The sequence below is a fragment of the Myotis nattereri genome, assembly GCF_964212035.1.
Source record: "Myotis nattereri genome assembly, chromosome: 11".
Classification (NCBI taxonomy): Eukaryota; Metazoa; Chordata; class Mammalia; order Chiroptera; family Vespertilionidae; genus Myotis; species Myotis nattereri.
In genome coordinates, this window is record NC_138086.1 from 44,216,709 (window position 1) to 44,244,637 (window position 27,929).

General features: G+C 39.1%; 1 protein-coding gene across 2 annotated transcripts in view; it reads left to right on the forward strand.

The window, feature by feature from the left end:
* Positions 1–27,929, forward strand: part of CDK14 (cyclin dependent kinase 14) — a 526,114-nt gene that overhangs the window by 429,516 nt on the left and 68,669 nt on the right. For both annotated transcript variants that reach the window (XM_081102330.1, XM_081102331.1), the window contains 2 exons: positions 6,546–6,685; positions 12,540–12,683. In XM_081102330.1, coding sequence (XP_080958456.1) covers positions 6,546–6,685; positions 12,540–12,655 — 256 coding nt within the window. In that variant the 3' untranslated portion in view covers positions 12,656–12,683. The remainder of the gene's footprint in view (positions 1–6,545; positions 6,686–12,539; positions 12,684–27,929) is intronic.

Here is a 27,929-nt window from a genome sequence, read left to right on the forward strand (position 1 = left end):
GCTGTATGAAAACAAAATAGAGAATTTGCCACCAAGTTCTTTCATCATGGAAAGAACTTTTAAAGTCTGTATTTCAGATACCAAAAATAAAAATCTTAGAAAACTATCTGAAACATAGGAGCTACGATGATTAAATAAATTATAAATGGGTAAATCTGAACAATAATAACAGTAACCGTTTCATCTGTGACATTAAAAGCATGAAAATGGAAATAAAATATTAGACAATAACAACATGAGAGATGGGACTAGTGTCATCAGAATTAACGTGTTCCAGTATTCTTGTATTGTTTGGCAAGATGGTAAAGATAAAGTTTAATTCTAAGAAGTTAATGTTAAATATTAAAAAGTTAAGGAGCCATTCACTTAGGGAACTGAGGATGAAGGTATAAAGTGTGGAAGTTTCTTCTGATATCCTTGAGGGTTAAAAAAACCAAAACACTAAACCAAACTTACCCCCCCAAAAGGGTGCTAACCACATATTGGGTGATTCTGTGGTGTTCTTGCTGAAATATTTATTAAGTTTCTGATGGGCGGTAGAGATTATTACCAGGGACCCAGTATAACCTTTATACAGACAAATGAAACTGTAGAAATTCATTATTATTCCACCAAGAAGCTCCATAAGAGGGGTTGACGAGGACACAAGAGGACTGAATTAAATTTGGGAAAGTGTTTTACAAGCGTTCTGACCTAGATGGGCTAAACCTGAGGGAACATCTTTTCTATTTCCTCATTACTGAAAGAGCTACTGCTGTTTTCTAGGAGGTTCATCTCCCTTCCCATTACTCCCAACCTCATACTCGAAGTACTGAGAATTTCAAGTGTAGTATATTGAAGTAGACTTCAGTTTCTTTACATCATTCTTGACTTACTTCTGAATTTTCTATCCAACTATCTCAATTATTTCATAATCCTATAAAGTGTTTCTTAATAAATCAGTATGGCTCAAAATGGACGGACCAACCCTGTCATACATAAGACAGTCCAACCAGTACAACCTTAAACAAACTTATAGAGGAACTTAAACTGTGTGGCATTACTACAATAGTAAGACTATGTGAAGCAACTTACAACACTGATCTTGAGGAGAAAGAAGGTGCCAGGTTCTGGATTGGCCATTTGATGATGCACTGCCTCCGACCAGACTTGACGACTGGTTATGCCTTGGAAAGATGAAGATTCTTGAAGAATCTGGTTGTTGTGTTACAGGTCTTGGGAGAGCTCTAATGCTTGTTGCCCTAGCATTAATTGAAGGTGGAATGAAATATGAACATGTGTTCCAGTTCATAAAACAAAAGTAGAGTGGAGCTTTCAAAAAAAAAAAAAAGCAACTTTAGAAGTATTGTCCTGAATTCCAGCTGCACTTCATAGATACCAGCAGTCATGGACATTACCATTGCAGTCAATAAAACTGGGCTGCTGGATTCAATTGCCTTGGAAATGGAACTTCAGAAAGGACCCAGTTTATCATAACTATGAGCCAAAATGTAGGCTTGGTGAAGGATAAGTCAATGAAGCTATCCTGGGAGCATTGATAAGCAGTTTTATCAGGCCTCCGCTTGGCAGAATTTCAGCCTCTGTGTTTGGATTATGATCAGCCAAGTTGGAAATTTAGCGAAAGATTCTCACTGTTCAGCATTTAAAACATGCTTATCACTTTTATCAATTGACCTTTCCTGAAATCATGCAGTATTATGTCTCCTTCAAATCTATTTCCATGCCAGAATCTTAGCAGAAGGTAAGAAATTTAGAGAGCCTGGGTGCTGAAATGCCAAGCACAATACTTACATGTTTTTAATATCATACAGAATTAAAATTCTAGGAACTAGGAAAACCAGTGTAGATTGCCTGTGGTTTATCCCTTCATTTCAAACATTGACAGTAGGGCTTCTGTGGCTCTTTGCTTGCTACTTTATGTTTATAGCTCCCATATTTAAAACGGGAGACATCAGGTTTGTGTAACCGCTGATTTTGTTGGCTTTTGACCAAGTTTATGATGATTTTTTGAAGTCTTTCTATAAATCTCATTTTGCGCAGCTATGATAACCTCCATTTTGAAAAATCACAGACCTCTGGTGAAAAAGTTCATGTAAAATCCACATCGTACAGAAGCACATATCTTTACAGTCTCCAGACGAAACGTCTGAGAACTAATTTAATGTTTGCACTTTGGGGTGCAACTTAAAAGAGAGGGCCTGAAAAAAGAGTGGGAGTGAGCTATTAAAGGATTTTTAACAAAATATTTTGCTTGTCTTGTGCAGAAGGTATGGAATATGCCCTATGAAACAGAAGTTAGTTTCTGCTAATGAATTGAACATATATCTAATATTTTATATTTCTGTTGAACTGTATGACTTTTAATTTGTATACTTACAATTTGTATTATTATGTAATTGATAAAATGGTGGTGTGCATCAATATTAACTCAATCATATATTTATATTGTCTGGATGTATGATTATAATTCTCTGGGAAAAATACGTTGTCCGTGTTCATCAGCTTGTAAAACTCATTGTGAGAGCTTAAACATCTAAATAAATATTGAAATGCAAAAAAAAATTGAAAGTAATTACTAAACATAAAAATAGAATATATAGTTCTAAAACAGAAGATGGAAATGTTGAATAAAATGTTGAATTAAATCCAAAAAAATGACAGAAAAAGAAAAGATAAAGTAGGTGGAATTAGAATGCAAGTTTAAGATGGTAGCAGTAATTTAAATATATCAGTGATCACAAAATGTAAATAGACTAAATTTTCTTCTTAGAAAATGGGGATTATTTAATTGAATAAATATTAAACCCAGCTGTGTAGTATTTATGAAAGATAAACCTTAACATTATGGCTATGAAAAATTAAGTGTCACCAAAGTTATGCCAGGCAAATATTGAATTAAAAAAACCCTGAAAATATTAAATTAATATGAGAAAAAGAATGAACTTTAGCCCAGAAAGTTTTATTAAAGGTAAAAATGGTCACTACAGAAGGATTAATGACTTAATTTACCAGGAAGAGATAACAGTGTTAGATTATTATGTACTTAATTACTCGACTTTAAAGAATATGTAAAACAAAAATTGATGGAATTATAAGAAAATTTTTAAAAACCTGCCATCACAATGGGAGACTGCAAACAATAGCCACAATCATTATGGCATTCTGATAAGGTATGCCTTTGGCTTGGGGTATAACTTTCAAATACTAAAGATATCTTAGAAGTCTCATGTCTCAAACACCTTGCATGGGCTCAAAGGTTCTGGTGATCACAAAGACTCTGATGTTGAAAATGCATGCGGAGAGTTGGAATAAAAGTGGTTTTTGAAATGCAAGTGAGGAAATAGCAAACTTTCTAAATTAAAATTTTATATTTATACTCTATAATTTGTGTATAAACTGAATGTCACAAATAAGCATTGGTTTGTTTCATCAACATTATTAAAGTTTGCTCAGTTTGGGAGATGAGAAATGAAATTGTCTTATATTGGTGACTTTATTATACAGTGGGGCCTTGACTTACGAGTTTAATTCATTCCGTGACGGAGCTTATAACTCAGATTACTCGTATGTCAAATCTTAAAGTGAACGAGTGAGACACGTGATGCTGGGCTGATGTTGTGGCGTTCACTGTGACGTTCGCTGCGCCAACTAGCGGTGGGGTATCTGAAGCTGGCTCGTAACCCGAATTTTAGCTCGCAACTCAAAGCTCGTATCTCGAAAAACTTGTTAGTCAGGACACTCGTAAGTCAAGGCCCCACTGTAGTTAGGTACATATGCATAAAATTTAAAAGTGACCAGCAATCTATTGCAAAAAACAAAAATACAACTACAAATATAAATCTTCAAAATAGTGAAACCATGCTTCATTCATGGCTTATTGGTTCTGTAAAGACTGCACACTGGTTCATCACTCTTGTAACAGAGTCAGGACTAAAACTCAGATCTGGTCTCAATCTGGCACTGTCTTATTTTATCAAAGTTATATAGAATGGACACCAGTTTATATATATATATATATATGATATATATACACACACACATACATATATATACACATATATATATACATATATATATATGCACACACACACACACACAAGAGGCCCAATGCACAAAATTCATACAAGAGTAGGCCTTTCTTCCCCCAGCTGCCGGCACTGGCTTCCCTCTGGCACTCACAACCCGGGCTTCCCTCTGGCCACCAGCAGCCCGGGCTTAATCTGGAAGGTCGTCCAGAAGGACATCTGGTCTAATTAGCATATTATGCTTTATTATTATAGACTAGAGTCCCAGTGCACAAAAATTTGTGCACTCAGGGGGGTCCCTCAGCCCAGCCTGTGCCCTCTCGCAGTCCGGGACCCCTCGGGGGATGTCCACCTGCTGGCTTAGGCCCGCTCCCCAGGGGAATGGGCCTAAGATGGCAGTCAGATATCCCTCTGACAGCCTGGTAACCTTTGGGGGATGTCCACTTGCCAGAGGGGAGCAGGCCTAAGCTGCATTTGGAAGGAGGCAGGATAGGCTCCTGCCACCACCACTGTGCTGGCAGCCATCAGCCTGGCTTGTGGCTGAGCAGAGCTCTCCCTGTGGGAGCGTATTGAGCGTCTGCCCTCTGGTGGTCAGTGTGTGTCATAGTGACCAATCATTCCCAGTTGTTCTGCTGTTAGGGTCAATTTGTATATTACCCTTTTATGATATAGGATAAACTACATGCAATGTAAGTGCAACTCTTAACATAAAGTACCTATCTCAAACTTTGCATTTGATATTTTAAAAATAGTGAAAAGTGTCTTAGGAAGAGGAAGGATTAGTTGTGATGGCTCTGGCCCCTCTTAAAGGAAAGTGGGGGAGGAAGAAATCTGAGAATCTGACAATGCCTCCTTCTCCTGTGGACACATTTCCCTTTGCCAGGCAGACATATTTAAAACCAATCCACTGATCAGTATTTTAAAAACAGCCATTGCAGCTGCCAAACACTGAACCATCTAAGAGAGCTCCATGTGTGAAGCTTTAGAGAGAAGGTCTTTGCTCTTTCCCCTTTTTCTTCTTCTACCCAGGTTTGTTGCTTCCTTTCCTCTTCTGCCCCCACAACAATTTAAAATCGATATTAAAAAGCTGCTTGAGGAGGGAATGGGGAGAGTTGTTGGTCTTTGAGGAAAGTTGTTTAAGGCTAATTGTGTGTTTACTAGCCTCAGGGCTTTTGAACAAATACCCACAGGCAGATGCCACTTTCTGCACAGTCTTCTGGCTGCCTCTGAGTCTGTACTTATTGAACCTTGTTGCAGAATCACAGAAATCGAGGGTAAAAGCCTCTAATTTGGAGACAATCCAAGAGCATGGCAAATACAAACCACTTTCTTTTTTTAACTTTTTAAATTTTTCAATTATAGTTGACATTCAATATCATATTAGTTTTAGGTATATGGCAAAGTAGTTAGACATTTACTAGTATATAACCTAGGAAATGATCCCCCGATAAGTCTAGTACCTGCTGGCACCATACATAGTTATTTCAAAATTATTGGCTATATTCTCTGTGCTGTACTCTACATCCTCCTAACCATGTTAGAGTTATAATTCTGGAGAGATTTGAATTCGCTCAGCCTTCTAATTGAGAAACCCACGACCTTCTCAGACTCCCACTTAGCTTCCTGTTACTAGATTGGAACAGAATGATCTTACTGGACTGTCATAAATGAGAGAGTGCAGAAGGGCTTGACACATGTTCAACTATCTATAAATGGTAGCCATTATTGGGAATACTTTTGTTATTACTATGTTAATTATCCAGGTTTGTTTGTATGTAGCAGTGAAACAGAGATTCCATGAAAAGCAAGGCTGGGCTGGGCTGTGTGGTCTGCTGCCCGTTTGAAAGCTGTACCACATGGAAGACCTTACTTCTCTGCTTTTTTTTGTAATCTTGAGACATATTTTCTATCTACTGTTGTTTTAAAGGTCATCTTGAATTGATTCAGCCCCATATGGTTTAAGCATATCCCCTTTGTTAACCTGCATGTTAATATTTTGATTGTTGACATTTGACTGTACTTATTCCAAAAATTTTATATTCAATGTAAGAAAATGTGAATTCTTAGAGGTAAAAGTAACATTTGTAACTAGAGAATTTAATAGCAGTTTTATTTTAATTTTCCTGGTTATTTTGTATTAATTTTCCTATAAATGTATCCAGATGTGTATGCAGTACATAGATCCTATGAACAAATTCTGGCAACTATTTCATAAATTATCGTCTGAAATTTTCTACCTCTGGACCTAGTTCTAGCTTGCCAGTATCAACCTTTTGCTTATAGTAGGAATATTTTAAATTAATGAGACTAAGATTACAAGAGTAAAAGCCAATTAGTTTAGTGTAACAGATACTCTAAGAACCAACATGTATTCGGCTTCTGTTTATTTTCAGCAGGTAATGTTAACTTGTTTTCTTGGCCAGGGATAAATAAGTCCAGAAAATTTGGGTGAGCCTTATGTCTTACTGAGTGACTCTTCATGTATGGCCTGATTTCTCTCTTTTGTGCTTATGTTTTCAGGCTCAGCTATGTGAATTATGCAGAGGATCTGGCCTCCAAACTCCTACAATGTTCCCCAAAGAACAGACTATCAGCACAGGCTGCCTTGAGCCACGAATATTTTAGTGACCTGCCCCCACGGCTATGGGAACTGACTGATAGTGAGTAGGACAAATCCACAACATCCAATCAAAGCAGGGACATCATTTTAGCATCTACATGTAACATACATGTAGAGAGACTGATGTTTACATATGCATGTGTAAGATTATGTGCTTGCATGTATATTATGTGTGTGTCTATATACATATATGTACATTTGTGTGTGTGTGTGTGTGTGTGGAGACAGAGAGAGAGAGAGAGAGAGAGAGAGAGAGAGAGAGAGAGAGAACAGAGGGGAAGGGGGGTTGTGTGTATATATTTAGTGGAATCCTGCCATTCAAACGCCAGCTTACCAGACACAGGAAGAAAATGGATTCCTTTTTTGCTATCTCTGCTCTGCAGTTTGCAGCCGCATGTCTTTGTGTTTGATTATGTGTGTGTCCAAAAAAATTATCTGAGCAGTCATAAAGGAAAGGGAAAATATGATTTACATATTTATGCATACAGTACTTTTTAACTGGCTGCAGTACAGAGGAGGAATGATTCATTTCTGTTTGATTCTCAGAGACCATCTTGGTTGTAACAATAACCTTAAAAAGGGCTGCTCTGCAGTGAGCTGACGAGTAGAGTTGGCAGTTGGCTAATGCACTGAATTGACATGTAAGAACTGAAGACATAATTCATTTTAACTACAAATGCTCTTGGTATTAATACAGACAGATCTTCTCTAGATCTCTTCAAACAAAACACATTCCTGGGTGGGTTTTTGTTTTGTTTTTACAAAAGTGTTCATATTTACACAGCCTCTTTCAATTACATTTTTAAATATTTGGGGGAGGATTTATGGCTGGGAGGATCTCATCTTTCTTCCAAAGTGTGAAACAGAATTCTTGTGAAATTTCGCAAAACACTCAAAACCATTTTTGTTTAATGGTGATACGTTCTTTCCACATGCCAGCTAGAGATATTTTTTCTCATTCTGATTGCCTGAAAATTAATATGCTGCATATATGCATAGATATTGATGATGTGCTTATTAACCCTTGAATATACATCAATTACCATGAACATACGTAGTTATTTCTTTAATATTTTGGACTTTAGACGTTTCTCCCATTGTATGAAATTCTCCTTGGCAGCAATAACCCTTTTATTTTGGAACTAAGTCATAAGTAACAACTGCTCTTAAGTATTCCTACCCTAAATTATTTTTTATAATCCCACAATTAATTTGAATTCCTTTTTTTTACCCTAAAGTGACTATAGATATATAATCCACTACTCCCCCTAAGCTTTGTAAATTTTTAAAAACATTACATATTTATCTTATGTTCTGCACTACTTCCTTTTTAAAAGTATACCCACTGACCATGACAACAGCTATCCCTATTTTTTTAAAAAATTTAAGATGAGATCACTATGGAAAAATAGTGAATTGGTGGCACATTCTTTTATACTGAAAAAAATGTTTTTTTTCCCTTTTTTAGTATAACTTGTAGCTTGATATCACTCCTCCTTGGTGACATCTCAATCCCATCTGACTTGATGACTGAGTTTAAGCCAGGATTTTGATGGTCTATGAATTCTGAATTTTGTAGTCCTACTTTTCTGTTAATATGGACTTATTACCCACTTGCCACTTAGTTTATCAGCCAGTGGTTAAATCCATTTTCTATCAGGAAGTAAATGCCTCCACATTATCACTAGGCAGCAGGCTGCCAGCGGAGACAGCCTTGTCCCCCTCATTAGCAAGCACAGTGTATGCAGAACACCAGAGGGGAATTAAAACCACAAAAAATACCTCAGGGTGGTATTTTTAATATGAGAATTTAATTTGTAATTTCACAGATTAAGAATTTTGGCTGCATTAATCCCTTTATCAGCTCACAGCAGGCTATTTGCAGCAGCATAACCATAAGGTGATATTCATTGGCAGAAACACATCTTTGCATAACGTTAAACATCAGGAGGAGTGAAACCTTTTGAAGGGGAGAGAATAAAGATGAGAAATCATTTTTTTTTAAAGCATGATTCTGCTAAATGCCTCTGGTAACAATTTTGAGTTACAGAAATTCTATTTCTGTGTCTAGTAGATAATCATTATGATGCATAAATCCAGTCCCAAGAAAGAACAGTCCCAGTATTAAATACGATAGTCATTTCCATTTTGAACAACGTGGTAGTCCTATACACATGTTTACAAAACAAAGCACTCTGAGACTTTGGAGGAGACTTTGGAACTAGTTCTTCTGGGTGAAATGACTGGTTTTGGTGACTGTTATCTAGGTTGAGGTTCTGCAGACTATATTTAGAAATTCTTAACATTCAGTTTTGCATTAGCATGGAGTCTTGTAAAAGTTCACCAGCTGGCAATGGCAGTAGAGCTGGCAGTACCCTCCTGTGCTTGCTTCCTTTTCAAGGAGATTTGGTAGGAGGCCCGTCTGAGAAGATGTGTTACAGAACCAATAAATGGATCGTCTTAGCAAGCACGTGATGGTTTAGATTCATCGATTCCAGGCACCTCGCTGCATTGTCTGTTCAGGCTCCTATAGGCAAAGGGGTGGGGAGGTGCTTAAACAAAAACGGTTTCTCACAGTTCTTGGCACTGGCAAGTTCAAGTTCAAAGTGGGAAATTCAAGTTCAAAGGGCAGGCAAATCAGGTTCCTGGTGAGAGCCTCTCTCTGCCTTGTGGACAGCTACCGTGCTGTCTGCTCACATGGCAGAGAGTCACCTCTTTCTCATGTCCTCTTCCTACAAAGCTGCTAATCTCGTCATGAGAGCCACACCCTCATGAGCTCATCTTGCCCTAATTATTACTCAGAGCCCCATCTCGAAAGACCATCATGTTGGGGGTTAAGGCTTCAACATATGAATTTGGGAGGACACAGTTCAGTCCAGGGCACTCACAGTCTTAAAAGATAGCTCCTTAGGGAGCACTTTTTCTCTCAATGAGAAACCGGAAGCGCACAAGAATAAGGAACTTGGCCAAAAAGATAGCATTTTTAAAAATAATGTTGACAAAAGAAAAACAGTTATGCAAGCAGAAAATGAAACCAGACAGAAGGGAGAAGAGTGGGCACCAGCTTTCTTGGCCACTATAATGTATCAGACCCTGAGAGAAGACTATCGAATGTGGTCAGAGCCCTGGTTATGTAGATAGAGCACTGCAGTCATTTCATGGATTATACAAAGATGAAGTTGTTTACTTATGCCAGACTCTTATTTGCTTTGGAAGAACATATGACAATAGAGTACCTTTCTTTATTATAATAGTCCTTAAAACCCCATCAGTTTACATAATACCACAATTTAGAAGTAATGTATTAGTGTGCCAGTGAGGCAGGAATTACAAACTTATCAAGCAGGAATAATGGCACAGTTACCTGGGGATCTTGCGGTTAAAGCTGGCTAATTCTGGTGGCACCTTGTCATTCTTCCTCTGTCCTGAAACCCCAACAGCCTTGCCCCACTTCTTCACAGAGATTTAATTGCAGGGAAGTGAATGAGAGGCTGATTTAGAAGAAATTCATTACTTTTCCCAAACACACCATAGGGCATTCTCCTGTGTCAAGTGACATAAATTATTGAAGCTGAACTACCCTTGTCAAAGTAAATGAACAAAATACACTTCATAGCGCAAAGGCCTTGATTTTATTACGTTCATTTGCTCATTCACAGCACTCTGATCTGCAGTGAAAAACAGCCTAACAAATTGGTGCAGTGTGAAGAGCCCTGAACTGGGAACCAGACCTCCTGGATTCTAGCATCAACTCCACTAAGTAGCCCGGCAACTTTGGCCAAGTTTCTTATTCTTGTGCGCTTCCGGTTTCTCATTGAGAGAAACAGTGCTCCCTAAGGACCTTCCCAGCTATAAGGTTTGCAGGTTTTCCTACCCAGTCCTAAATATGTCCTAGATATTACCCTAAAACAGCATTGTGCCAGGGTAGTTCCATGTCATCTTTTAAAAAAGTAAAACAAGCATACACCATTTTAAATATATTTGCTGCCTGTAATTCCTAGATTTCCATTCCCTTGTGCATCCTTTTGACCCAGGCTTTTGCCCCCAAGACTCCAAAACCGCTGTTTTCCAAGTCTCTATCCATTGACCTTTCCTCAGCCCTCATCTTGATCCATCAGCAGAATTCAACCCAGTTGACCACTCTCCCCTCTGGGTAACATTTCCTTCAATTGGATTCTAGGACAGGACTCTCCCGGGGCTTTCCTCCTGCCTCTACTTTCCAGGCTCCTGTGGATTTCTCCTGATCTGCCAGACCTCTCACTGTTAGAGTGCCCTGGGGCTTAGTCCTCAAATCTTTCTATCTATATTCACTCCTTAGAGCCCTGATGATCTCATCCAATCTCATGATTTAAATATTATTTATACATTGACAGCTTCCAAATTTGTATTTCCAGTCCCACCTCCCCTGATTGCATATCCACCTGACTACTCAGTTGCTCCATCTGGCCACCTACGAGGCATCTCAAACTTACCAGTAGTATTCCAAAAACTGAACTCCTCAGCTCTTCCCCCAGACTGGCTCCCTCTGTAGTCTTCCCCTTGTCAATAAATGGCAACATTGTTCTTCCAGTTAATAAAGGTTCTCTCAGAAGCTTTCTTTTGTCACACCCATACTCACTTCTTCCACAGACTCTGTTGGTATTATCTTCACACTATATCCAGAATCACACCCCTTTTCTCCCTTCTCCAATATCACTGTGTTCCAAGTCACTGGTAGTCTTTTTTCACCTGTATTTTGTTCTCAATTTTTTTTTCAACATTATTTTGTATTAGTTTCAGGTGCACAACATAGTGTTAGACAATCATATACTTTACAAAGTGTTCCCCCTGGTATTTCTACTACCCACCTGACACCATGCATAGTTATTGCAATATTATTGAGTCTATTTCCTATGCTGTATTTTACATCCCTGAAACTATTTTGTGACTAGCAATCTTCTCATCCCTTCACCTTTTTCATCCAGTCCCCCAGCTCCCCTCCCCTCTGGCAACCACTAGTCATTTCTCTGCATTTGTGAGTCTGTTTCTGTTTTGTTTGTTCATTTATATTGTTCTTTAGATTCCACATATAAGTGAATTATATGGTATTTGTCTTTCTCTGACAAATTTGTACTTCACTGAGCATAATATCCTGTAGGTCCATTAGTGCTGTCACAAATGGTAAGGCTTCATTCTTTTTTTATGAATGAGTAATATTCCATTGTAGACATGTACCACAGCTTTTTTATCCACTTGTCACCTGTATTTTTACAATAGCCTCCTAACTTTTTTGCCTGTTTCTCTTCTTACCTCCTGAGAGTCAGTTCTTCCTGTTTCCCCTTTCTACATTTGTACTTCCTCTTCCTCTAGGTAGGTGTGGCTTGTCCTCTCACCTCCTTTGGGTCTCTGTTTAAATGTATCTACTTTTACCCCAGCATTTCCAATTTCTCTTCCTTGATTTATTTTTCATCATGACACTCACTTCCAGTTGATAGTTTATATTTGTCTGATAGTCTTCCTCTGTCTTCCCCAAATGGAATCTCTAAGAACAGCGATTTCTTTTCCTTCTGATTCGTGCGTGCACTTCAGGGTTCTGGAGTCCTAAGACAGCATGGGACTCAATAAATATTTCTTTAATGAATGGATGAAAAGTGTGGCACAAAGAAAGGGAAAAATAGGTTGTTTTCACCAACTGAGCTGTGATTCTGAGAAGGCAGACTGTCCTGTCATATGTGTGTAAGTCTGTGTAAATGTGAGTGGGGCTGTGATTACTTGACTTTCAAAGGCCAATATATATTGTAATGTTCCATGTGCTAGCCCTCCAGAATTGTGTCTCAATATCCATTTTTATTAAAAAAGAAGATAAGAAATACATTGATAAATATATAAATGGTAACTTTTCATTCTGTCCACAGTGTCTTCTATTTTTACCGTCCCAAATGTAAGATTGCAGCCAGAATCTGGAGAAAGCATGCGGGCCTTTGGGAAAAACAATAGTTATGGCAAAAGTCTATCAAACAGCAAGCACTGATGAGCACAGCGTTCTCAAGAGAGCACAGGTAAGATGGCCCACTTTCCTTGGAAAATAATATTGAGTAGATGTCAAATAGATCTTTTAAGTGAAATAGTTCAGGTTTTTCCCCACCTGACAAGTCTCTTATGTTCATTATGGCACTCACCCCCGGTTCTACTGAGGAGAAGTGCAGTCAGTTATTTGCATATTTTCAGGCATTTCTGGATTCTAACCAAAATTGTACTTCATTCATATGGTCTGAAACAAGCCATTTAGTCAGAAGCAAACCATTCTAACTATTCACACATTCTTCATTGAGGTGAGAAAAAGGTTAACCTTGGGCTGAATCGAAGCCACAGACCTGCTTTGTTTGACCCACACAATTTCTTTTTCAATCAGTTGCTCTCATTTTAAAATGGGGAGATTTTACCCAATGTCTGGATTTCTGGCTTTTCTTGAAAGATCGGCAGCTCCATCCCATGCTCACAATCCAGCCGGAAGTGAGTGAGTCTGACTGAATGCTGGCCGCCTGCCTCGGGAAGGACATGTGCTCTAGGCGTTGCTCAGCTGCCACGTGGCCACTTGGCCCATTTCTGATCCCTGCCGGGCCCCTGGTACGGACCTTATCAGGGCGAAGTGTCCCTTTGTTTCCTGTATGGGACTGTGACTGCCACAATTCTGCAGATAAGGAGCGTAATGTAAACAGGGCCATCGCTGGGCCTGTCAGCCTGCCCCCGTCATCGCACATGCTTCACAGAAACAAACATAGGACAGCAGCTTCTGAAATGCCTGTGCCTCTCTTTTATTGCCAGATGGAAGTGTCTGGGTTTGGGGAATTTTGTGCCCGTGTGTGTGTGTGTGTGTGTGTGTGTGTGTGTGTGTGTACACATCTTTTTCCTTCAACGTCACATAACACTCTCAAGCAAATAGAGAACCAACATTTCTGGGGGAAAGTTTCTTATTCGCTAGTCCATGTTTGTTCCTTGCTCATGGGGATGCTCAGCAATTCGGTGTTCTAGTGAGCTGGAGGGTGGGCACAGCATGGCTGGCGCTCCTCTTCCTTCCTCTGTCTCTTAACGGAAAAGAGGTGAACAGGCTGCGTTGTCAGCCTGGCAAAGAGAGTGAATTAAATTGTCCACCTTGTCTTGTGGGTGGGAGTGAGACCCTTCACACTTCAGGTTATTTTTCCCTGTTGGATGCAGTTACCTAGAAGCACAGTTTCACTGGCCCGCAGCGTTTGTGCTGCCATTCTGAATTTCCATTGGTCAGACAAAGAGTGGGGCTGAGTGTTTGACCAGCAACCTCCTGGTTCTGAGAGTGGTTTGAATGCATGAGGTTGCAGCATAGACTTAAAGTATTTAACCTACATTACCATAATGAGGGCCCTGGCTTTATAAATCCTTTAGCCAATTCAGTAGAACAAAACAAAAAGTGGACTTTATTTGGGCTGCTCTCTCATACACACATGCACACAAGCAAGTTTGAATTTCAATTGCAAGGCTATGTTCTTTCTTCTCTGCTCTTTTGAGAGTTCTCCAGCCTGAGCCTGGCCAGTCAAAGCTGTTAGAACATGTGTAGATGAGGTCAGCTTCTCCTTGTAAAATCAAATCAAACTTACAGAACACAAGCCTAGCCTGTGAGGATTCAAAAATTAATTGAAAAGAAATTTTAAAAGCTGCTCAGAACTGTGATCATCAGTATTTAAAAGCCTTTTAAAATGTATTTTCTTTGCAGTATATTTTTTAAACTAATTTAAGGTTATATCTGCATGGTAGAAGATCTTCCTCTAGAATTATTTGATAGCACAAATATCTTCTCTATGAATTTTGCCATTTTACATCAACTTGTAAAGCCTTAATATCAGTGTTTTTGTTGTTCTTTTCCAAATTGAACTACCTCAGCTTGTTTAAACATTACATTAAGAAAACATCTTAATTTTTCTTTTCTCAGAAAAGTTTCATGGAAACTGGCTTCTGAGTTTTCTGTCAGCAGAAAAGGAAATCATTTTAATTTCTCCCCTTAGTGGGTTTTTAATTTTAATCAAATGGGGCCATCTTAGAGATAAAAAATATATAGCCTATATATTGTCCTAAAACATCCTGTACAAAAGAACTTAGTCTGACCAATAGTTGAATATCAAATTATAGACATGTTGAGCAAAAAAAATCTACATAAATATAGGTATTCATAGAGAAAAACATGGAACTTTCTATATTTTAATTTTGTTTTTGATGAATTAACTGTTTAGAGCAGGATGTGGCATTTTAACTTTTCCTCCAATGTCCCAATTCTTTGTAACGCCCAGAAAGATTAGGAAGGAGAGGGAGGGGGGAAAGGTTGGGGGCCCTGATAGACTAAGACTAGGCTAAGGTCCGCATTTCCCCATCTCTCTTGAGAGTTAACCAGAGGGAAGTGCATTGATTCTCTTCTGTTTTTGAAATGACGGGGACTGATAGGCAGCAGTGTTTCAGGCCCTAATTTTTCCCCAGTCCCTCAACGCCAAACTGTTTCTGTACTTGCATGCGAAGGTCACTTCATTATTTAGTTAATAGTCCTGGATTTGCATAAACGGGATAATGAGAAGCATTTTCCTTTGCAAGCAGAAAGCAATTTTGGTTTCAGGGTCCTGCGACCAAATTAAATGAAAAGAAAAACCAAACACTACCTGAGTCAAACATGGGCTAGTGCCACCAGGTGACCAAAAGACTGTGCTTTCTGCATTTTGTTATCCTCTAAAGATATTAACAGACTCAAGATCTCATAGATTGCCCCCACTTTTTATCACCATTGAAGAGTAAAATCCTCTTAATGTCTGAGGGAGCCTTCAGTGTGCATATAAATTTTCCCCAAGGAAAAGACTAGAAGCTATGTTGAATACCACATCCAGTAGATTCACTTACATTTGCATACCCTGATACCAAACACAGCCCTATGTTGAGCTTAATTTCCAGTTTTTCTAAACAGACAGTGTCTACTTCTCTTTTTGCTGAATACAAGGAATAAGAGTGGCCTCTAATCTGTTAGACAGATGTCTTCACATTTTTTTCTGAAACGATATGTGCTCATTAGGGTACATCTCTTTTCAGTGAATCAGCTGGTCTTCAGACCCTATTAAATTTGTAATAAGTACAGATTTAATATCTGTCTTTCTAGTGCATGAAAAAATTGTATTTGGTTCAAGTGTAAGAAGTTAGCTGCATGCAGATTTTGGTGACCTTCTCCTTGCCTTATAGAGTATTATCTTTGCTATTCAACATTATTTAAGTATTATATGACAATGAGACAAAAAAAGGGTTAGGCTCTCTCTGCTTGATTTAGTTATCAAGCAATAACTAAAAGTAGTCTTCCAGGTAAACAGAATGCATTAAACTGGATTCAATCAGTATAAATTTGTGTCAATTCTAGATAATAGCCATCTAAGAGAAGCTTAAAGTGTTTGAGGAAGAGAAACTCTCAAATGAGGAAAGAGGTAGGTAGCAGAGGGAGAGGGACAGAGAGGGACCATTGAGAAGGACAGAAAGAGCTGTGCCCAGGAACAGGAGAGACCCGGAGAAAGTGGGCGTGGGCTATTTTAGGGGAAGGAGACACAGATTTCCTCAGCTAATGGTGGTCTTTGTTGAGATTGCTCAGCGGGGAGTAAGGCAGAACAGGCTGACAGTCCACATAGGTGTGCAAACACTCAGTGCCCCTTAGAATCCCACGGGAGCTTTCGTTCTGCCATCTGGACCCTGGTAACTGCTCCTGGAGAAACACCCACCTGCTCTCTCCTTTATCCTGTGACACTGTAGCAGCTCACTGGTTCTGTGGCTGCATCAACTCACATCCCTCTCATCTTCTCCTCACCTCCTGGCTTCTGCAGACCTGTTTCCGCTTATGCAGGAATCCTGCCCATTGTCATTTCTCTGTCTCTTTTTCTGTATCGCTGAGATCTTTTCCTCAGACTCAGTCCCTCCTCAGAAGCAGTTCTGATCAGGGTCGTCATCATTGTGCAGTAGAGAGCAAGGCTGTTTTTTCAGTCACCCCAGAAGCTGCTGGCTGACGAGACCACCCTTGGTCAGGCACTGAGCCCTGATCCAGTCAGCTGAGCTGGGCCCTAGACGGCCAATCTTTACTTAAGGAACCCCTCAGAAGAGGGCTGAAGCACGCTGTGTAGTCTGAAGGTACCCTGCCTGGCCACTACCAAGGAAGGAAACCAGCCAGTACAAAGGGGCACTCCACTTTTCATGGAGTAACAGCATCCTCATTTGTGTGATATTTTTGACTAAAGGTCTTTTTTTATTGCTTAAAGTATTACAAATAGTAGTACATATGTCTCCTTTTTCCCCCATTGACTTCCCCCCAGCTTCCCCTACCCCCGGCACATGCCCTCACCCCCACCCTAGTGTCTGTGTCCATTGGTTATCCTTATATGCATGCATAGAAGTCCTTCAGTTGATCTCTTACCACCACCACCCCAACCCTCTCCTGCCTTCCCGCTATAGTTTGACAGTTGGTTCATTGCTTCTTTGTCTCTGTATCTATTTCTGTTCATCAGTTTATGGAGTTCATTATATTCCATAAATGAGTGAGATCATGTGATATTTATCTTTCTCTGACTGGCTTATTTCGCTGAACATAATGCTCTCCAGTTCCATCCATGCTGTTGCAAATGGTAAGAATTCCTTCTTTTTTATCACAGTGTAGTATTCCATTATGTAGATGTATCACAGTTTTTTAGTTCACTCGTCTGTTGATGGGCACTTTCGCTGTTTCCAAATCTTAGCTATTGTAAATTTGCTGCTATAAACATAGGGGTGCATATATCCTTTCTGATTGGTGTTTCTGTTTTCTTGAGATATATATACCTAGAACTGGTATTACTGGGTCAAATGCCAGTTCCATTTTTAGTTTTTGTGGAAACCATAAAAATCTTCGAAGAAGCCACAGGAAGCAAAATAGCAGACATTTGTTGTAGCAATATCTTTACCGACATAACTCCTAGGGCAATGGAAACTAAGGAGAAAATAAACAAATGGGACTACATCAAAATAAAAAGCTTCTGCACAGCAAAAGAAACCATCAACAAAACAACAAGAAAGCCCACTGCATGGGAGAACATATTTGCCAATGTTATCACCGATAAGGGTTTAAGCTCCAACATTTACAGGGAACTCATACAACTTAACAAAAGGAAGATAAACAATCCAATCAAAAATGGGCAAAGGACCTAAATAGACACTTTTCGAAAGAGGACATACAGAAGGCCAGGAGACATATGAAAACATGCTCAAAGTCACTAATCATCTGAGAGATGCAAATCAAAACCACAATGAGGCACCATCTCACACCTGTCAGAGTGGCTATCATCATCAAATCAACAAATGAGAAGTGCTGGCGAGGATGCGGAGAAAAAGGAACCCTCCTGCACTGCTGGTGGGAATGCAGACTGGTGCAGCCACTGTGGAGAACAGTATGACGTTTCCGCAAAAGACTAAAGGTCTTTTTAAGCCATGTTGTATTTTCACAACTTTAGTCACAAAAGGAGACACTACCAATCAGTACTTATCACAGTGTAAGAAAGTCAAGTTTGGGATCTAACTTTCTTTCAGCAGCAGGAAGGCTTCTGATTTTTTTTTCTGTAAGAACTATTATTTTCTTCATGAACCTGCAAATTTTTTTCCTATCAAACAACTACAATTTTATTGTCTGTTGTCTCCTGTGGTTGACAAGACTAGTTCTGGAAACAACCGAGAGAGGGGGAAACAAACCTCAGTGTTTCTTAAAGGCTTTATCTGAAAGAATCCCTGGTTTTTGTCATTACCCCTTCACTGCTGCAGATTAAAAAATACATCTTATTCAGGAAATTGACAGTGCTTCAGACCACCAATGCAGAATGCTGAGAAGAGGCTGGAATGTGGTTTAGTTTCCCTGCCCTAGCTCCACCCCCTTTTTAGTTTCCCTCTACCCTGGAGAGTCTGTTATCTCCTCTAAACCGATGCAAATTAGTAGGCTAAGTAAGTTTGTCTCTTCTCTCTTCCCTCTCCCTTCTTTGCCTCTCCACTTCTCCCTGTGCTCTGCACCATCACCACCAACCCTGTGAAGGGGTTAGCAAAGGACTCTAAGGCCTTTGCTACCTAATCTGCTTAATTATGTCCTGGGAATGTGACAAAGCAGAGTGGAAGTAAAGTTAAATATATCATGCTTCATCCAGAGTACATTTTTAAGCATTCATTTCATTTTTTTCTGTTGACATAATTTCAGATTTATAGAAAAGTTGCAGAAATAGTAAGAATAGTACAAAGAATTCCTGATACCCTTTCCCCATTTTCCCCAAATGTTTGCATTTTACTACATTTGCTATTCTCACACACAGATACACACACACACACACACACACACACAGGCACGCACAAATGTGTGCACATGCACATTGTTTTTCTAAACTATTGTTTTAACTCACATGACACTCCATTACCTTTAAATATTTCAGTGTGTTTTTCTTAAAAAGAATTCAGAGTGATATATTTAAAACTAAAAATAATAATAGTTTTTGCCCTTTTCCTTTTCCCTTCTCTGATTGAGTTTTTAAAAGCAAAAAGACTAAAAGACAAGAAGCGTTTTATGTTTCACAGATTGGTTCATCAGCCATGGATGCTCAAAACTTGGCTAATTTTTGTGATTCGGTGTTTCAAGTCCGATGAGCTTTCAAAGTGGGGGGAGGGGGTTATGAATAAAAACTGCAACTTGTATCGCTGTCTTTTTAAAACCCAAATTAATTTCTTAGGGACTATTTAGCCAGCAGCATAATATGAGTGAAGCTTTCTTGTAAAAAATAGTAGACACTGAATGTGATGTGGCTAGTAAGCAAGATGTCTGTTAGAGTGCTTGGCCACACTGCTATGAAGTTAGCAGTCAAATAGATTATAGCAAGCAGTTATAATCAGCTCAGGTGCTCGATTTTCCTTTTTATTTCATGGCCAGTCTTATGAATTTGGGATACAGAGGGAATCGTCTATGCCCTAAGTGCACTGTATTGTATTATTAATACCAGGGTAGCAGCTGAGTCCCACTAGACAGTCTTTGTGGTCTGCGGATACTCTAAGAAGTGTCTGAGCATGAAAGGAGGCTGTTTGAGTTGAAGTGGGCTGATGGTCTGAGATGACATTTGAATGCATGGAGGACAATGTCTAAATGATAATGTCGGGAAGGGAAGGCAAAAAGAAGCTTGAAACTATTCCCATTGTCCCACGATGCTCATCACTCCTCCTGAGATAGTCCTCACGAGGGAGCTTTGTCTGGGTAGAAATGGGGAGTGGGGTCAGGGAGGGGTGCACACTGGGGCTCCGGGACAAAAGCCAGGGATTCGGGGCCTTAGACACATTAAAATTCTAGACAGATAGTAAATGTTATGAAAAGCTCAACCCAAATGTATTTCATGTCTAACAAAGTTAAACATTTTAGCTAAATTATTACAAGGCTAGTTAACAAAATGTTTGCAATACACTGAGATGCTTCTATGAAATGAAGCTTTTAAGAACATCAAATCAGTTGTGCAAATGAATAATTTACCAAGTCTCTTTTGGAATTTTGGATAGCTGTTTCCTACACACGTACACACACACACACACATGAACATACACACTCTATATGCTCACACAGCCAATAGAATAATTGCTAGGATAGCATCATAGATTAGTCAAAGGGTTGCTTTCCACCTATGGAAATAATGCACAAACTCTCAAACAAAAAAAATACAAAAGTTGGAGAAGTTGATGGAAATTTAACTCATAATAAATATCACCATATATGTCAAGCATGGAATCAAATACTGTGGCTGTTGCCCTGGCCAGTGTGGCTCAGTTAGTTGGGCACCATCCTGTGCACCAGAAGGTTGATGTAGGATTTCTGGTCAGTGAATATGCCTGGGTTTGGGTCAATCCCCAGTAGGGGCATGCAGGAGGCAGCCAGTGGATGTTTTACTCTTATGTGGATGTTTCTATCTTTCCTTCTCCCTTCCCCTCTCTCTCTAAAAATTAAAAATATATATATTAAAAAATACTGTGACTGTTAACTTCCATTTTGGGGTGAATTTTTTTTCTTTAAATTATCACCATTCTTTTAATGTAGTTTGCTTTATGTATACTGCCCTTGGATTTTTAATTGCTCTGGATTATCATTTTCAATGCAATTAGTAAAATGCCCTCAATTACATATAATAATTACTGTAAATGGGACTATTGGTCTAATTACTATAAATGGGGAAAGATGTGTGATTATCATGTGCAGTTAAATCATGTACAGTATTTATTTTACATTATTACATAGAGTGGTGTAATGATTATGTTGTATCATTTCTTAGTCAACAAATCTACTTTATATTAAGATACCTAGAATTGCGATCCATTGTCACAAGTCCATATACCCGATCTTTCTTCCTAACATCATTGAGCTACTCTGTGGGCTGTGAACCCACCAAATAACTTGCACAGCAAGAAAATCTAGAAGGGAAAAATTTTTTTACCTCATTAATAAGAATGCCCATGTTTTCACTGTTAAATCCTCCTTGAGCCCAGTGCCATGTTCAACCATACCTGTTTGTTTTTATGTAAATGAGCATAAATCAACACCCCTAAATAATGGTAACATTTAAAACATGCCTGAGGTGGGGTGGGGGGAGGTCTTCCTTCACTGTGGCAAACATGATAATCACCCCTAGTTTACAAATGCACACTTAACGAGCTTATAGCACATAATTAATTCTGCGAAGGTTGCTGTTTGACAGAGAGGGATTGTGGGAATTGCATATTGATAGTGGCAGGAGAAATACATCTATTTTCTCCACGTCAGGTAGGGTGTTCTTGTGTTCTTTAGAAACTGGCACATCTCAGAGGTGTTGCTCTCGAAATGATCTCAGGATGGAAAGAAATCAGTAATTACAGAGCCAGGCATTCAGTTGTGTCCTAATTTTCCCACCAGTTTTTCAGTGTTTCAGCTGCCTCGGAGACTTAAAGTATTCTCATTAGGTAGCTGCAGAGGCAGCGGCTTGCCTACTCCCTCATTCTCTCACTCGCATTTCTTTCTTCCCCCCACCCCCCCATTCCTGCCTTGGGAGTGACTGTGAAGATCATTTGCTAGAATGATTGGCAGGCTAGAGGATTCGATCAGATGAGTTCCTCTTAGCGCAGGTCAAAAAGGCTAGTTAACAGGAGCTGTCGAAAAATGCCAGCAGCATTCGAAATGGGAAATGTCATGACTTCGAGGCAGGGGGTGCCACCTGGAACAGAAAGCCCCCAGCTCATTAGCAAGTTACAGGATGTGGGCTTAACTGGAGGGAGCAGAGAAGGAAAGATAATACCCAATAGGAAAAATGATTGTGAAGTGGAATTGATTTCATGTATAATTTGTTTATCACTAGAGGGGACAAATGCTGTCCTTCTGACAGGAGCAGCGGAGTGTGGACTATGAATGAAGCCACTTAGCATAATCTCCAGGTTGAGCTTTGGATTTAAAGAATGCAAACTTCTTTATTCTTAACTGTGGAAATGATCAGGTCATGTTACATTAATTAAAGCTGACATACTCTCAAATGTTTTATCTGGGCGATGTGGCAATTCAACAGAAACGGAGATGGGCAACTTTAGGAAATAAGAGGGATTTTTTTTTCCTCTGCTGGTGTGGAAGACTAGCTCAGTTGCATACTGAATTCTAAGAGTGCTGTGGTTAGCTAGGCTGCACCAACCAAGCCCGGCTCCCTGCTTCTTATGCAGTCATTTACAGAGGAGAGTATTTGCCTTTGGGGAGATTGAGATCTAATTCATGTTGAAATATATTTGTATGTTTTAGAATATGACTGTATTATATTTTGGTACAATGTTAAAATTTTAATCGGTGTTTTGTTTTGTTTTGTTTTCTTTAATGGGGGAGGAAGCTCTCCAGTTCCATTACTGCCTGGTTGTCATCTAGAATTTGATATTTTACCGTAGAGTCAGCAACTTACAGTAGCCATATTTACAAACAAAAGGAAGCTACAGAGATATCCTTACAGGAAAAATGAAGCTGCAGTTTGTAAAAGGAGAATATGGTGGCAAAACAGAAAATAGTATTGCCCTAGTATGTACTCAAACTGAACTCCAAATTTAAAGGTTCCAGTATTTTTACATGTTCAAGGGGCTTTAGTGTAAAGCCCTTTTCTACATAAATTGCAACAGAAAATGTTTTTTTTTTCTTTTGATAAGAAACTTTTATGGTATCATTTATCTTTTACACGGACATCTTCATTTGTTATTTTAAGTCACAAATGCCACAGCTGCAAGTCTTTCTGGCTGAACACGAAAGGATGTTTACTTAGCATCCAGATTTTGGTTAAAACATATTTTCAAAATGTCTTTGCCTTTTCTCTTAAATATTGAGACAGTTTATGAAGCTGTTATGAAATAGCCAATGCTTGTTTTATCGAGCTGCCTCAGACTGCTGTCTTCAGTGAAGAGGAATCTTAAAACCTCCTACTGAAAACACTGGTGGAAAATTTATTCTGTTCTGTATTCAGCATAAAAAGCTTAGCAATAAGCTACTGAATATAGCTGTCAAGATATACTCCGTTAGTTTGTCAAATCTAAAAATTTCAACATCAGTGTGAATCCACTCATCCCCTCATTTGGGAGTTTTATTGTGTGGTCCAAAAGCTGGCCTTTGAAAAAAACATTATGATATACTGTCTGAAATGGTTCGTCTGAAGTTAAGATTTTTTTTAAATTCTCCCACAGTAACTCAATTCATTAATAACTGACGGATTTGTTAGAGAAATGAATAAATTAACTATTTTGAGAGAAAACATTGTCAAGAATATGTTTTTTAAGTAAGAGCATTGAGTCTAAGTTGTGTCCAAGTGGATTTCCCAGTTTTAGACTAACTTTAAGTAAGATGTCCTTACCTCTCAGGATGGGCGAGCCAGAGGCACCTGGCGGTCAGAGCCAGGGCGAATGGTGGCCTTTGTCTCCTGCCCTGCCCCCTCTCCTGCCCACCTCTTTCTTCATCACTGCCTTCAGCTTGGCCTTCCAAAGTCTGCACTGCATGCAGGGACTGGGCAGACTCACTACTAATCTTGCATCCTTCTCAGTTAATCCCCTCTCCATGAACTACAGTAATAGCTGGTACATATTGACGCTCTCCTAGTTATCATTCCCTGTGTTGAATCTTTCCACAGTATGGATTGAGTGACCTTGTTGTTAAAATTTCACCTTCAGATTTATGGGTTCCCCTAGGAAAGGTCCCTAGGTGCCAAAGAAATGGCATCCTTCCAATTGTCCTCTACATCAGTAGTTCTCAGTGTGTGGTGCACATACTCTGGGGGTCCCCAGAGACTTCATGGGAAGTCAAAACTGCTTTTGTAATACTGAGATGTTCTTTGCCTTTTCCATGGCTGGCATTTGCACTGTAAGTATGCAAAAGCTTGGCAAGGAAAACTGCTGGCTCCTTAGCATGAATTGAGGCAGTGGCACCAAACCATATTCCTAGGCACTGTTCCCTTTACCATCACACCATGGTAACTGTTTTAAAAAGCCAGTTTCAGTTAATAATGTTCTAGACCAGGGGTGGGCAAACTTTTTGACTCGAGGGCCACAATGGGTTCTTAAACTGGATCGGAGGGCCGGAACAAAAGCATGGATGGAGTGTTTGTGTGAACTAATATAAATTCAAAGTAAACATCATTACATAAAAGGGTACGGCCTTTTTTTTTTTTTTTTTTTTTTTAGTTTTATTCATTTCAAACGGGCCGGATCCCGCCCGTAGGCCGTAGTTTGCCCACAGCTGTTCTAGACCCTGACCAGTTTGGCTTCGTGGATAGGATAGAACATCAGCCTGCGGACTGAAGGGTCCCAGGTCCGATTCCAGTCAAGGGCATGTACCTCAGTTGTAGACCCAATCCCGGGCCCTGGTCAGGGCTCATGTGGTAGACAACCAATCTATTTGTTACTCACACATTGATGTTTCTCTCTCTGTCTCTCCTCCCTTCCACTCTCTAAAAATCAATGGAAAGATATCCTCAGTTGTGGATTAGCAACAACAACAAAATAATAATGTAATTATTATCTAGATGAAGAAGTAAAAATGGTTGATTTTGTTACATATCTCCCTTTGAGTAAATGTTCTTTAGTATTCGGTGTGACTCAGTGGGTAGTTTACATAAACCATCTCCATGTAGACCTCATTACCATGGCTGTTTCAGGAAAAGCTCTGGTGTAGGTATTTGAGTTGCAAGATGAGCAAGTTGTTTTTTATTTCCTGAAACATGGTCTTCACCTGAAAGAATAACTAGCTGACAAAGAAATGTTGTTATTTAAATGGGGATATTTGGCAGACATTTTCTTAAAAGTAAGAAAAATTAAGTCTATCACCCAAAGCAAACAACTCATAGTATTTGCTGCCAATGATAAAATTATTAAAGCTTTCCTTAGAAAATTAGAGTTTGGGGAAACTTTAGAAAACTGTATTTGCCACAATGAGCTGACAATTTCCCAAACACTTTTCAAGTGAGATGGGTGGTGACATAAGCAGATGGGAGTTTTTGATATTATGTAGTTATAGCCAGAACAAGGTCCAACTACCTACCAACGTGAAAACCAAACTCATGAGACAGATGCTGGTAAAAAAGAAAAGAGGCCCTGACTGACCAGTGTGGCTGGGTCGGGTGAGCATTGCCCCATGCACTGAGAGGTCACAGGTTTCATTTCCGGTCAGGGCACAAGCCCAGGTTGTGGGCTCGATCCCCAGTAGGGGAGTGCGGGAGGCAGCTCATCAATGTTTCTTGCTCATCGATGTTTCTATCTCTCTCTCCCTCTCCCTTTTTTTTTCTCTAAAAAATCAATAAAAACGTATTTTTTAAAAAAGGAAAGAGGTTTACCTAAGTGCTGGCATCTTGAGAAGATGGGGGGATGCTTGTCCAAACCCCTCTTAGCATTTCAGTGCAGGCAGGGGTTTTTATAGGGAGGGAGAGGTAAAGCAGAACAAAGAGATCAGGGGGAGGGGCTGTGGACATACAGGCAGTGTCCTTGCTGGTCCCCATATGGATTATTAATGTCAGCATACTGGAACTGGTCAGTGCTAGCCAAATTCCTGCAGTTGGGCGATCTGAGTCAACCGAAGTCATACTCAAGGCCATTTTTGTACAAGCAGGAACTGGAACTGCTGGTACCTACAATATGCTTTTACGGAAACTGTCAGTATGAGTTGCTTTTATCAGTTTGTTAGTATATTTTATTCTAATTCCATTTCATGGTTAGTCAGGGTAGTATAAAGTTTTTATTCCCCATTACATAATGAAATGTATCAACATTTGAAAGGTCTGCATAACTCATTGAACCAGTGTTTTCAAATGACCAATGCATGATTTAGAAAATCATGGCATGAATAAAATGTTCACTACAATTGTAAAATAAAGCAATAGATTTTAAAGTAACAGGACACCAAGAATTCATTAGATATGGTTTCAGATTTCCCAGTGCAACTAACCCTTAAGAAACTACCACTTGCTGAGTTTTGTTGTAATATAAAAGAAGAATATATATCTACAAATATCTGAAAGGGCTATTAAAATATATTTTTCTTTTCCAACTACCTATCTGTGAGAGACCATATTTTCTTCAGTTGCTTCAACCAAAACATGTCACAGGACAGATTGAATGCAGAAGAAGATATGAGAATCCAGCTATCCTCTGTTCAGCCAGACATTAACAAGATTTCCATAATAAAGCAGTGCCACCCTTCTCACTAATTCTGTTTGGAAAATATAGTTCTTTCTATTCAAATAATGTTTTTATATTAACATGTAATGAATTTATTTTTAATTAATTAATAAATATTAATTACAAATATGCTAAATATCAATAACTATAACCCATGTAAACAAAAGTTCTTTTGGGGTCCTCTATAATCAAAGGTCTGTAAGGCCAAAAAGTGTGAGAACCACTGCTCTATATCACTAGTGCTGTGCTGTATCTCTAACATGCTAATTATGTTGGTAACATTTTCCCCCATGAATAAATTACTGTTCACTGAATTTTTTTTCTGTGTAAAATTATTCCACTTCTATCCATCTAATTGAATATCTCAGTTTTTCTGGGGGTACAATGGATAAAATTTCTATTCTTGTGTTCACAGGTATACCATCTGAAAAGTACAATAGAGTATCATTTGCTATGCTGTTGACAATTAATAGACCAAGTGTTAAAAGACCTTTGCTATATATTAGTTGTTTGGGCTGCAACTTTTCCTTTTTTATATGCATTAGGTTTGACCTTGCATGGAGAGACTCTGACTATAAAACACCTAGTCGTCAGGCCATTTTCATAGATTTTTTTTATAGGACTCAGGACTCAATACAGTGCCTTGATCAGACTCAGCATAAATTCAATTTCTTTCAGGAGAAGGGACTCGGGTTTTTCTCTACCCACACAGTAGGAAGTAGCTCATGGAAATCTGGGTGAATTTGAGATTCAGAATTAAAAGTTACTATTCAGCATGATTAGCAGTCAGATTAGGGTTCTTTTTTTAACTCTTCTTTTTGAAACACTTGTAGATTTATAGCAAAGTTGTAAAGTGAGTTTAGAGAGCTATATCCTTCACCAACTTTTAATATCAACAACCTTTATATCCATGGTACATGTATCAACTTAAGATATTAACATATGTCCCTTCCTATTAATTAAACGGCAACTTTATTTGTAGTTCATCTGTTTTCACACTCATGTCCTTTTTCTGTCTCATGACTCCATCCAGGGTACCACATTGTATTTAATCATAGTCTCCTCAGTCTTCTGTGGTCTGTGGTAGTTTCTCAACCTTCCCTTGTTCTTTATGACCTTCATGCTTTGAAAGAGTACTGTTCAGGTATTTTCTAGAATTTCCCTTATGATGTTTTCTCCTGTTATACTGGGGTTATGGGTTTTGGAGAAGAATAACACCAAGATGTAGTGCTCTTCTCATCACATCCTGTGAGGAAGTACATGATATCCACATGATTTATCATTGGTCATGTTGACCTTGACCACTAGGTTAAGGTAGGTGAAGTTTTAAAGCCCAGGTGATACCCAGAAAATGAAATCAGAGAGGCAGAATCTGGGACAGGTTCACAATCAAATGGGAAGAATTCAAGATAGGTTACTAAACTGAGGACAGAGCTACCTGATGTCAGATTCAGAAGGGAGACAGAGAAATTACTCTCAAGACTCAGACTTGCTTGAAAATGGACAGAAATGGAGAAGAGGGGTCATGCACAGAAAGGACAGTGTCTGAGTTAAGAAGCCTGAGATGTTCC